The sequence below is a fragment of the Poecilia formosa genome, unplaced genomic scaffold (genome assembly GCF_000485575.1).
Source record: "Poecilia formosa unplaced genomic scaffold, Poecilia_formosa-5.1.2 Scaffold124, whole genome shotgun sequence".
In the NCBI taxonomy this organism is placed as follows: Eukaryota; Metazoa; Chordata; class Actinopteri; order Cyprinodontiformes; family Poeciliidae; genus Poecilia; species Poecilia formosa.
In genome coordinates, this window is record NW_006800063.1 from 659,780 (window position 1) to 672,254 (window position 12,475).

The following is a 12,475-nucleotide window of genomic DNA, read 5'->3' on the forward strand; positions in this document are numbered from 1 at the left end:
AAAATTGCAATTTATGTTTACTCAGTTTATGACTGTCATAATTTTGCTCATCTGAAAAATTTAAGTGTGATTAAACAAGTAAAAACAAAAGAAATATGTGGAGAGGCAAATACTGGTTAGTATACATATGTGTACTCAAATTAAAGGTTGAGGTTTCCTAAAATGTTCCTGTGCAACATTATGCTAATGCAGAAATGGATGCTTTTGTTTTTACATATCTTTGCTAGAGATATCAAAGTCCTACATGAGGTGAAACCACTTTCTTGATGCAAAAAAACATTTGAGAGATCATTTTTTATCTTGTTTTGAGTTAGATATGTCTAACTCCACGTTACCTTTGCATTCCAGCTGTGTGTGTGTGTGTGTGTGTGTGTTTTTCAGTGGATCAACAAATCTTATAGCAAGCCATGTTTATTAAAAAAAAAAAACAGATCTACTACAAGAACTACACATAGAATTATATAAGGCCTGTTTGATTAAACTACTATTGCTATTACTGTACAATACTGTACCAAAAGTGTACCTCTGTCATGTACAACATTGTATATACAAAGTACATCTGAGCACATGATTCTCCAGTAATACAGAGAGACAACTATAAATAGATTTGACATTACTGTCTATTTTTTTTTAGTTCTGTGATTTTTTTTTCTCCCCCCCCCCTCCCCAAATGCACACACACAAAAAAAATGCATACTCATCAACAATATTCAACTCCAACACATCATCCCCACACAGTTAGTCCACATGCAAGCCAAGTGCACAATGACTGATTAGAGTTCACAGAAGGTCTTTTGCGCCTTTTCACAAATGCACCGACCACCCACATGCATGTTTGTACTGTACGCGTGAACAGGAATGGTTCTGCATCGCACAGTCCCTCCAGTTGTGATACTGAGGTAAGAGCAACACAAATACACCAGGTATGCACAAAAACTATACAGAGATTTCAAAGAGACTTGACAGATACAGTTCATTACAGGAATGCATACCGCGCTGTAGAGCTGGGGAGGGGGAGGGGGGAAGCTTGAAAAAAACAAACGAAAAAAAAAAAATGGTAACATACACTGAAAAGGCATGGATTTGTGCTCTCTCTTACTGTGAGTTTCTTTTTTTTCACATAATGCAAATTCATTTTTGCAAAGGGCAAATTGACAAAAAAAAAAAGGCCAGTTTTCGCATTGTCTTTTTAATAACAGCGAGCTTCTCTGCCACTGCTAGGGTTGCTACAATGACTGCAGACAACGCATCAGCTATCTTAGCTGGTTTGTTCCTCATTTTCAGTGTCTTGCAAAAGTAATAGCATCCCTTACATTTTTTTTCCACAGTTTGTCACGCTACAACCATAAACTTGAGTGTTTTATTTTATTTTATTTTATTTTTTTTGGAGGATTTTACATGATCGCCCAACACAAAGTGGTGCATAACACCAAAGGTGAATGGATTGAAAAGTTTGCAGGGGAAAATCTGAAAATCATGGTGAGCATTTGTATTCAGTCTCCTGTATTCAGTCTGCAGACTGTAAAGTCTGTCATTGCAATTAATCATATATTCATTTGTACTGATATATACTGGAGTCAACAGGGAAAATAATTCTACAAACAGTAAAATGAACTAACCACACTGTCAGTTTTGGGGTGTTTTTTTTATTTGTTATTTTTTTTGCAAACTTCATCAGTTAGATTTGATATTAATCAAAAGTTGCAATTCTACAATGTGACAATTCTCCATCACTATTTTGCAGGACAGCTGTTTTTATACTGAGCTGAAACTGCACTCAGACTCCTTAGTAATTAGGTGACTACTGAAGGAAACTGAATGCTGCTGAGGTGTATTGGATAAAACAAACCCCATTGCTACCTTCCTTCCACTTCACAATTATGAGCTACCTTTGTGTTGAGTTGATCCTATAAGATCCCACTAAAATATATTAAACGCGATGGTTTTAATGTGGAAACAATGTGAAAAAAACAACAACTAAAGGGAAATAGAAATACATTTGCAGCTGTAAATGACACATTTTCAGGATATTGAGAACTGGCGTCCCTACGCGTCTCCTGAATGTAGTTTTCAGTTGGCATTCATTTATGCGCAGGCCAGTGAGGTGCATAAAGTACTCTCTACCCATGCATGTGCACACTTACACACATGCATATAGATAGATATAACAGTCCATAAGTTCCCCCACCCAACCGATTCTTGGCATTAACTCGGGAACACAGAAGATGAGGTGGTTTTTTTGTGCTTACGTGTGCACACACTCAGGAAGGTCCTCAGCTGCATGCTTTCCAGTTATCAACATGATTATTAAATAGTAAAAACAGAAGATCAAGATGTTTTCTTTACTTATAAATTATTGACTTTTTTTTTTTTTTTTTGGAACTTGTGTTACAGCTGGTATCTCCAGTTCGGCTAGTTGGTACGGTCAGTGGCCCCAGCATGCATGATAAAAACCTGAAAGGCGTTTAGCTGCCTCAAATCACCACACATTAGGGGAAAATGTGTGCACAGTCCAAAAAAAAACAACAACAAAAAAACAACAACAAAAAGCCATATAAAGACGCTGGGTTTCAGTGGTCCCCTACACACAGACACACGGCAAAGCTGCTGCACTACAGCAGCTTCATACCGCCAAACTTTTTGCTTTCATTGTTTTATTGCTATGTTAGATTCAAAATTACTGTTGGCCATATTAGGTACATGTTTATGTTATGTAATAAAAACACAGATGTATTAAAACACTGAAGGAGAGGTAAATAAAGCTCTTGATCGCATGATTTACACTGATATTTGGCCAAGTTTTTCCTTTCTCTCATCGTTCCGAAGAGAAAATTAAAAAAAAAATCCCATCTGCCTCTTATGAAGCAGCAAGTCAGTGTGTTTCGGTTCTTCAAAGTGGGGAGCTTGGCTTTCACAGTCTGTTCTCGTAAATCAAACACTCCCATCTGTTTCTCCACACAACACAGGGTTGTCAAAATGAAAAAAACAAAAAAAACAAAACAACCCTGTCATGTCTAATATACAAAAATTAAACAGTGCTTTTTGTTCTTTACACAGAGCTCCTTCCCAAAGGCAAATAACTCTTAACACCCGCACTCAAACACAATTTCATATGCAAACCCTTGCTACCCTCCCCCTCACCCCCACAAAAAAAAATAGTGTGTGTGTGTGTGTGTGTGTGTAGGCTCCAGATGTGGCTCCCCTGCTGGAGGTTTTGAAATCCAGCGTTGTTTGGAGATCTCTCTGCAGAGGAAAAGAAAAATCCAAGTTTCTCCTTGCAGTAAAGCAGAGCTGCCAGCAGAGGGCACACTCTTCCTGCTAAAGACAATGACACCTAAGAGGCTGCTAAGAAACTGCTACATGTCAGTAGAGGGGTTATGTGAAACAACCGAAGTGCTTTTTGCACTCGCTGAAAGAGCTGTAAGGATTGTTACAAGGAATTCAGGAAAAATTAAGCGGGACAGGTTTTGTCATTAGACTGGGGAGGAGGTGGAGGAGGAGGGGGCGTGTGGGCGAGTGAGTGTGCGTGGCCCACGAGTGGAGGAGGCGGCGTTGGGGGGACGATGGAGGTCGGAGAGCCCATCGCCGGGCTCCCGGTCCCTCCTCCCTTTGGGAACACCACGGGTTTCGGTCTGGTCGCCGGCGGACGCAGCTCCCTGAAGGAAGGTACGGATGAGGAGAGAGTCGACGAAGACAGGGAGGGGGACGTGGCAGATGGCAGCGGGCTCCGCGGCTGGGTCTTAGGAGGGCGGAAAGACGAGGGAACGTCGCTCGCCGACGAGGCGCTGCGCTGGAGCGGGTGGACGTAAGAGGGGCCGCCCTCGCCGTCCCGCAGCAGACGGGAGTGGAGCGGGCTGGACGGCTCGGAAGCTCCTCCTCCGCTCATGCCCTTCAGCTGCTCCAGCGTGTCCAGCACCACGTCGGGGGTGTGCGTGTGTTTGGAGGGCGTTTGTCTTTCAAACTTGCTGAGCTCGCTCAGGGCAGAGTCCTGGGTGTCCTGCAACGCAGCAGGCAGACACGATGTAAGCAAGCAAACACCGAGGACGAAAGGAACCGAGCGCAGGAAAAAGCCGTACCTGTGCGGTGAGCTCCACATGACCTATGACCTCAGGGTCCAGGGGCCTGTGGTTGCTGAAACTCTTGGAGCGTCCTGCGGGGGTCGCCTTCCGTAACTGTGGACTCTCCACCTAAACCAGGGGCGTCAAACTCATTTTAACTTCGGGCCATTTAAAAGTCACAAATGTCCTCAGAGGGCTGGTTGTCAATACAGAGTGGTTTGATAAAACTACCAATTAACTAACTGTGAAAATATGAATAAGTAGAATTTGATGACAACTTCTTAAGATGAAATAGTAATAAACATTACAGATTATTTTACAAACTTCTGCATCAGCAGACAATGTGTCAGTATTGGCAAGAAAACGTCTTCCTCTGGAGCAAAAACAAAGAAGAATAGAATCAACTCCACATGTGCCGTACCTTTGTTTTGAGTGAAGAGTGTCGAGTGACCGAGTTGAGGATGTTGTGAGCGCTGACAGGACGTTTGTCTCCCGAGTCTTTCACCTGAGCTCCACCGGTGAGAGGTGCCGTTCTGGCGCCTCCCGCCCCGCTGCTGCTGGCCGCCGGACTTATGCTGTCGCTCTCCGATCTGAACGCTCTCCGGATGTTCCCGGGCTCGGGCCGCTTCTTCAGCCTAAAAGACACAAGATGCTTACTGAGTTTAACTGAACCTGGCAGAGAACTGCAGGAAATCCCCGACGCACAGATAGTTGAAATGGTGATATTCTGCGGACGCGCAACCCACTTGAGGTTGGCCAGATAGATGTCGGCCACGTGGCCTCCTGTGGGAGACGGTGCGCTGCCCCGGGTGGACACCCTCTCCTCCGGCTGCTCCCTGCTGTCCACTTCAGGCTTTGGACTGCCGCGTTCAGCATCAGATCTGAAAAATTGCAGAAAACACCCCCACAAATTAAGTGATGTTAGTATTTAGCAAATGCACCTTTGGCTACAATCACAGCGTACAATCTGTGTGGAATATGTCGTTAGGCTTGCTCCTGTCAATGCTGCAGTTTTATTCCGTTCTTCCTTGCGTAACGATTCAAGCTGCGTCAGGGCGCTCAAGTCCTGCCACAAATTCGCTGTCAGATTAAGTTCTGGGCTTTGACAAGTGAATACAAAACTTAAAGGGGATTCTAACGGTTCGGATATGCCTCTGCAAAATACGATACAAACCGTTTCTGTGCGGTTCAAAACGACGTACCTCTTTGTTTTCGTCCTTGTCGCGTTCCTATAAAATATATTAAAGATTCTGGTTGCAAAAGTGACAAAATGTGGAAAACTAAAAGGGGTATTAAAAGTTTTACAAGGTCCTGTGTCCACCGTTCATGAACATAATGTAATCTTCCAAATCCTACAAGAACTGCACCACAGCTGGACAACAATATTGTGTTACTGCGGATTTTTACGTATCGGAGAGAAAATCTGGAAATCTCAACCTTTCTTTTGGTCAAATTTAACACAACTGTGAAAAGGTTACAAACTACTGTCTGCCCGTCTTAAGCTGAGAAGGAAACTGATCTCTAATCACATGCAGCTTGAATCACTGCTGCTCAACTCGCTTAGCAACGGGGGATTTCCAACAGTGCATGAACTGTTGACGTTTGATCAGAAATGTCAAACATGTGTTTGACCTCTTCCCTGTTTAGGTTTTGAACAGAGGGCTCTTTGTCCCGTGAGTGAAACATCCAAACAGTCACGAAGGCACGGAAATAAAAACAAACGTCTGTAACACCGCCGTTCAACACGAATGCCGGAAAAGATCTTACGCCTCTTGGATGGTGATGTACTGGTGCGGCACCAGACCGTCCACTCCGTTGTGCTGCCCCTCCCACCAGTCGTCGGAGGCTCGCTGGAACAGCAGGAGAGAGGCGCCCTTTTTGAACGTCAGCTCCCGACCGGAGCGGCCCGTGTAGTCGAACTTGGCGACGGCTTCGACTGGTTCAGACTCTGAAACAGCCAAGGTGCCTGAGATTCAGAGGGAGGGTCAACAGAGGCAGGTGGAGCGGCAGAAAGCAGGGTGCAAAGGGAAAAGAGAGAGAGAGAGAGAGAGAGAGAGAGAGAGGTGGAGAGCCACATTAGTGCAAAGCTGTTTAGTGCTGCTGCCTTACGGTGATGATAAAAATGCATTATTAATAGGTTAAAGCAAGCAGGTCGGGAGCTACAATGACAAAATTATAGACAGTGAGCAGCAGAACGGGGTTTGTTGAAGTAAAACAGAGTGAAAGTACGCACCGTCTTCGCTGTTGTGGCTGACTGAGACTGTGTCAGGTGCCGGCTCTTCCACTAGGGGGGGCTCACACTGCGGACTGTTGCTGCAGCAGACACACACAGCACAGGATGTTCAAGAAGGAGGTGGAGGTTTCAGTCTCAGTGCCTTGCAAAGGAGTTTGTACCCTGTGTGTTTTATTGGGACTCTATTTGTGTGGTAGACTGAGACAAAGGAAGGCTTACTTGTGAAGTGGAGGAGAAATAAAAAAAAAAAAAAAAGATCTGAAAAAATGTTGTGTGGATCTGTCATTTTCCTTCTGTGTCATGCTACTTTGTTTTAGTTTACTCTAACATAAAATCCCCAAATAACAAAGTTACAGAATGTGATGAAATCTAATGCTCGTTAATAATTTGCCAAGTCACAATAGTTCAGATTTTTCCAGAATCATCTGGTCTAAGAAAGGCTAATTTTTAAGAAATGGTAATGTTTTAAAATGATCTTTCTTGTTACCAACTTGTCAGGTTTGATGAGTTTTGACATGAGTTTTTTTTGTTGTTGTTTTTTTTTACACTTTACAGCTTGTTACACAGTAAAACACACACACACACACACACACACACACACACACACACACACACACACACACACACACACAGGATATTTGTTAAAGTTAAAGATGTCTTGGGGAAACAGGACAAAAGCATTCAGGACGCCTTTTCTCATAATTCTACGGTCAGTCAACCAAAATAAATCCAAGTGGCCTAGGCATACATCTAGTTACAGGAAGGTTAAAGGTCGCTTTATCCCTAAATTAAATTAAATCACGAGTGTCCTTTTATTCTGCAATCAAAAGCTAGAAGTTCAACAAATCCCAGGTGTTGCCGGTGTGATAACATAATTTAAGCCCATTCACAGTGACTGGCTGGCAGTAAACACAATAACAAGCTCCAAGAGTGAGACTGGAAAATTAACCATTGCCTGCGCTGTTGTGTGCTGCCTGATGTGGTCAGGTGGGGCTTTAATCTCCCATGTGATGGACAGTAAGCTGATTCCCGTGGCCCCCCTGGATCTGTGTAGCCCCCCGCTCTAAATCTCTCCCCGGCAGCCCTTAAATAAATCCTTCACTCCCTCCTCAATTCTTTCCCTCCCAAATCTCCAGCAGCCCTTTGAGACGACTTGTACGGACCATCCCAGGGCCTGCACCCATTGATATTTTTACTGTATCCCTGCTCTCACCAGAAGTCGTCTCCGGCTCCAGGGATTGTGTATATCGGGCCCGACAGGTCCTGCAGGCCTGGGAAGATGCTGTCGTGGTGGATGATGATAGTTTTAATGAGTTCGTTGACGTGAGCCTGGCAGGAGACCTGGTCGTGGCCTTCAGGGACAGACATCAGGGTGGGGCCGAAGCAGATGGCCAAGTTGTAGGGGTCCATCATGTTTTCCTCGCTGTACTGGGACAGACTGGGGAGGGGGACGAGAAAACGCAGAGGTTTTAACATGATTTTTATTCCTCTGTCTTAAGCAGACAACATGCTCTGCACATTTAGAGCTTTTTCATATTTAGTCACAAAGTTTTATTGACGTTTTATATTCTGAAAACCAACACAAAGTAACTTTGAAGTGGAGGTAAAAGCACACCTTGTTTTATGCAAATAAAAATCTGAAAAGTGTGGGGTGCATTTGTAATCACCTGGCCAGAATGAAATACTTTGCGGAAACAAGTTTCACTGCGATCCCAGCTGCAAGTCTGTCTCTACCGGAACAACATTTTTTGCTCATTCTTAGTCTGACTGGTTCAGCGAACAGCAATTTGCAAGCGTTCCTAAAACTTTCTGAGCATTATTCATTGTTTAAAATCTACATTTTTGTCTTTGTGACGCTGTTTCTTCACTAATAATCTCCAATGAACCTCTAAGGGCTTCACAGAACAGCCGTATGTGTGTATAGAGAATAAAAACACTGCTTCTGTGTCTTCTGAAGGGTATTGGATCCTCCTCATTTTATTACGGTGTATCAGAGTAGTGAAGTACAAAAATACATGTTAAAAAAGATGACGAAACTGTATTATTTTCTTTCTTTTACAGTTGTGCACACTACATAAAATCTCAATAAAACACATGTCCCACTATCTGAGTCGCTAACTGTCCAGGGTAGAAGGGCATCCCCTCCCTGCGGCGATCCAGAGCAAAGCGGTGGTGTGTGCTTGCAGGAGTGAGAAGAAACAGGAACACAGGGCTGACAGTAAATCAGTCAAGACAGAGGAATCCTTACTGTCTCCACATGAGCTGCTTGGTTTACCCAGGAGGCTTACATGTCAGCTCCCTCCTCCGCTCTCCAAACCTGCCCTCTGCTTCGCATGAGACCTCTGCCGTGGTTTCGAGGTCAAAATGAGACAAATTGATTTTCCTCCACATGCAAGCGTGTGTGTCCAAACATGTTGTAGGAAATGTTTTTTTTGTTCCATCGAACCAAAATATATAGTTTTACATGCTTCAATGGGGATTTGTTTGATGGGAAGCTTTGGTTTGTGGCTGATGTGAGAGCAAAGGGCCTATGGTGTGCTGCGATGAATTATGAAAACAAATTTGATTTGAAAGAGGAAATTAAGGTAATAATTAATCTTGAAAGTTTTCATTTCCTGTGTTTGCAGCTTAATACTTCATGACAGCCCACACTGACCTGTGACAAAAGGTTAGATGTGGTGTTAGGCCCAAAAATAATCTGGTGTTTGTGGAAAACTCAGTGCAAAAGGGTCAACGTTGACAGAAAGAGCTTTAGCTGCCCAAATGTAAAATACAAGAGCCATTTCTGTTTCTAGATACCAGATAACAGGGTTTACCTTAACACCCAATTGTTGTGCAATTGTTTATTTTTGTTTCTATAAAGCCAATTTCTGACAATCTCAGTTTTCACTCAGGTAATAGCAGAACATCTATTTGTTCAAAGTAAATACAGGGACAGTCAAACCAAATATTGTTTTCATGAATGCAGAACGTCATGAACTGCATTCATGAAGTCCAGTCCAGATACGGCCAAATGATCTTTTCCCTTGCTTATATATATATATATATAAAAAACATTTTGTTGCAGCAACAACCACAACTCTCCAGAGACATAACTCAGACTTAATTTAATACCCTTCTAAAAAAATTTAAGACGATTTTAATTTGGTTTCAAAGGGTAACCGTTGGTGAAAGCAGATGCCTGCATCTGTGATATGAACATAACGTTTGGTGCAGCTTTACCTCCTCATGGAGCACAGAAGGACTTTACATAAGATACAAACTAATGATTCTGAGACAAAATAATCAGTTGTAGTTTTTCTGCAGGAAGTACATCCGGCAAGGAGCCCAGGGGAGTTTGAGGTTTCAGGGTAATTAAATCCAAGGGGATAAAGGTTCAGGATAGCACAATGGGAACCCACCTAATGAGACGCATTGGTTTCATTGGTTATAACGGTAACGTTGTGGCACATAAGCTCACAACAAAGTAAGCCGTGGGACGTATCGGTTGTGATTTAACCGCAGATTATTTCAGAGCTCATTAATATTAAGCAGCTTTTATCCGGTCCAGCTTTATTTTGTAATGCGCAGCCACTAATTGTTGCAGGAGACGCTGTTCAGGTTTCTGAGTGTGCTGCTACTCACTGGTTGAGGAAGGCAAACAGGTATCTCATGATGATGAGCGTTTTACTTGGCAGGCCTTGCAGAACCTTTCTAATGTGGACCGCTCGCTCCTGAAGGCTCTCCATTGCTGTGTGGGGGGGGAAAAAAACCCCAACATGAATAAATCGTTGATGACTAAGAGGTTGCTGTATGGAGGCTGAAGTAGTGATACTCACACACACAGGATATGAGGTCATGGAAGACTTCTTTAGGAAAGAGGGCGCGCTCCAGGCCTCTGAAGTAGAGCTTCAGGACTCCAGCAATAGAGTCCATGTCGTGGTCATTCTGGTCCCCCGCCAGAGGGTCCTCGCCTACGTGGGGACGGAGAGGAAGGAAAGTCAAAGATGGAACCAAAAACAACATGACTGAGGCAACGTCTCGCTCTCGATTGTAACGTTACCTCTCTCGAAGGCATTCTTGATGTCGTTGACCTCCACCTGCGATCCAGACACCCTGAAGATGCCCTCGTGCTGCAGACCTACCCAGAAGCACACATACGGGTTATCCTCGTAGTTCCTAAGCTTTTCGTAAGGAGTACTGAGATTTTTTTTTTTTTTTAAATTATGGTTTAAAAATATAAATTTCTGTGATTTAAATGTTTTTTTTTATTTTTTTTATTAAATGCTAAAGTAACTGGGGTTTTTCTCTGGTGTTTACGTCCACAGTCCGTTACTGCAGACTGCCTGTCAGTGACATAAAATTGAGACAAATGTGGCGACTTGGACAAAACTCAAATCAGTCAGAGTGTGAAAACTAACGGAGCAGCACCTCTCACTTTTATCAAGTTAATGATGTTCTACAGTTAAATGTTTTCGCACTTGTGTAACACAGAACGACACACAGCAAAGTGCCAGTAACCAGGCTGAAAGACGGATCAATTTTACTGCTTGGAAACATTTTCAGACATGAGAAACGAGGGCAGAGACAGCACCACGTTTATTTACCATCACATTAACATTTTGTTATGCTTTTAATTTCTATTCAACAGTGGCATTTCCTCTAAATGTTAACATACTGTAAGAACCTCATAGTAGTCGATGCCTAAACTGGATTTTTCTCTTTTGTCTTTTGTAGTTTTACGATACAAAGTACACAGAAAAATGTTTTGATTCAGCCAAATCTTAACCAATCCAACTCTTCAGACGAGAGAGAGAGAGAGAGAGAGAGAGAGAGAGAGAGAGAGAAAATCAACAACCAATCACTGAATCAAAGAGCTGGGGCCGAACCTATCACCTAACAGGGAGGATTTTCTCACCATGGCGACTGATGAAGCGGATGCAGCTCTCGACCATCAGCGGAATGGCTTCACCTGAGTCCTAAAATAGGGAAATTAGAAATGACCTGTGGTAAATTAAAGCTGCTACAGGAAATTGGTAGAAAAAATATGTGCACACAAACACACACACGCACGCACGCATGCACGCACACACACACACACACATACACACACATATTTTTTCCCCCTACATAATACATGCTTGCACATCAATTTGCAAAGATGGACCAATTTAGGGGGTAAAACATATCAGACATGAGGAAGACATGACGGGTGCAGCTGTTGCTAGGAAACCACACTTTTCAATTTCCCTTTGTCTCGTTTTTTTTTTTTTTTTTTTTTTTCTTCAGAAATCTGATGAGGTTTGGCTACAAATTATACTGTATGATACTGGTAGTCAGTTCAATGCCAACACAAATGCAATTTATTTGCTGACGATTTATTTTAAGATTAGGAAATAAACCGATTTCTCCATATGGAATGAGTTTATGTCAAATATAACCCAAGTGGTGCCACAAGGGGGAGCTACAAACATGTGTTTCTCCACTTCTGAAGTTTGATTATTTAGCCACAGGAAAGCCCCCATATATGTGAATAATGGTCTATGTATGCGAGTTAACAACCCAACTGCGCCAGTTCACCCTGCGGAGGTTGGATTTTCCTGAGAAAAGATGAGGCCTGAGTTAAAAGTACAGACACAAACACCCTGACTCAGATAATTACCTGCTTCCGCACGGTTGAATTTCTCCTTCCACTATAGAGGGGAAAAAAAGAAAAAAGAGGTAACAGCACTCTGTCATTATGTCACCAGAGAAAGTCTATTTATATGCACAGCCCTTGTAATGCTCTATTTGTGCTAACAGACACACAAATACATTTGAGAACGGCTATAAACGACCACAGAGACCACTGGCTGCGATGCATATGCACATTTATGAGTGAGTGTGTGTGCGTGAGAGAGCATATTTCCTTCCCTTGCCACACCTACCTGGCAAGGCAACAGTCGGTTTTCTGACCTATAGGAGGGAGAAACAGGAAGAAGAAGAAGCAAGGGGAGGGGAAGAGGGAAGAGGGGTGGGGGGTAGTTTATGACAGAAGAGACACAGAGATAGGCAGTTATAGCAGGAACAAGACCCATGAGGAAATGGCTTCAGAGGAAAACAGGGAGACAAAATTCCTCTTTAAAGCCACACACACACACACACACACACACACACACACACACCCACACACACACACACACACACACACACACCCACACACACA

General features: G+C 43.1%; 1 protein-coding gene across 4 annotated transcripts in view; it reads right to left on the reverse strand.

The window, feature by feature from the left end:
- Positions 1-624: 624 nt before the first annotated feature.
- srgap2 (SLIT-ROBO Rho GTPase activating protein 2) overlaps positions 625-12,475 on the reverse strand; it is a 59,387-nt gene continuing 47,536 nt past the window's right edge. For 2 of the 4 annotated variants that reach the window (XM_007561247.2, XM_007561249.2), the window contains exons 11-23: positions 12,198-12,225; positions 11,933-11,963; positions 11,189-11,249; positions 10,334-10,411; positions 10,110-10,244; positions 9,916-10,021; positions 7,505-7,729; positions 6,292-6,371; positions 5,826-6,024; positions 4,805-4,939; positions 4,480-4,693; positions 4,077-4,187; positions 625-3,997 (exon numbers count right to left, since the gene is read on the reverse strand). In XM_007561247.2, the coding sequence (XP_007561309.1) occupies positions 3,452-3,997; positions 4,077-4,187; positions 4,480-4,693; positions 4,805-4,939; positions 5,826-6,024; positions 6,292-6,371; positions 7,505-7,729; positions 9,916-10,021; positions 10,110-10,244; positions 10,334-10,411; positions 11,189-11,249; positions 11,933-11,963; positions 12,198-12,225 (1,949 nt within the window). In that variant the 3' untranslated portion in view covers positions 625-3,451. Of the gene's footprint in view, positions 3,998-4,076; positions 4,188-4,479; positions 4,694-4,804; positions 4,940-5,825; positions 6,025-6,095; positions 6,218-6,291; positions 6,372-7,504; positions 7,730-9,915; positions 10,022-10,109; positions 10,245-10,333; positions 10,412-11,188; positions 11,250-11,932; positions 11,964-12,197; positions 12,226-12,475 lie in introns of those variants that run through there. The other 2 variants (XM_007561248.2, XM_007561250.2) reach the window with 2 other exon arrangements.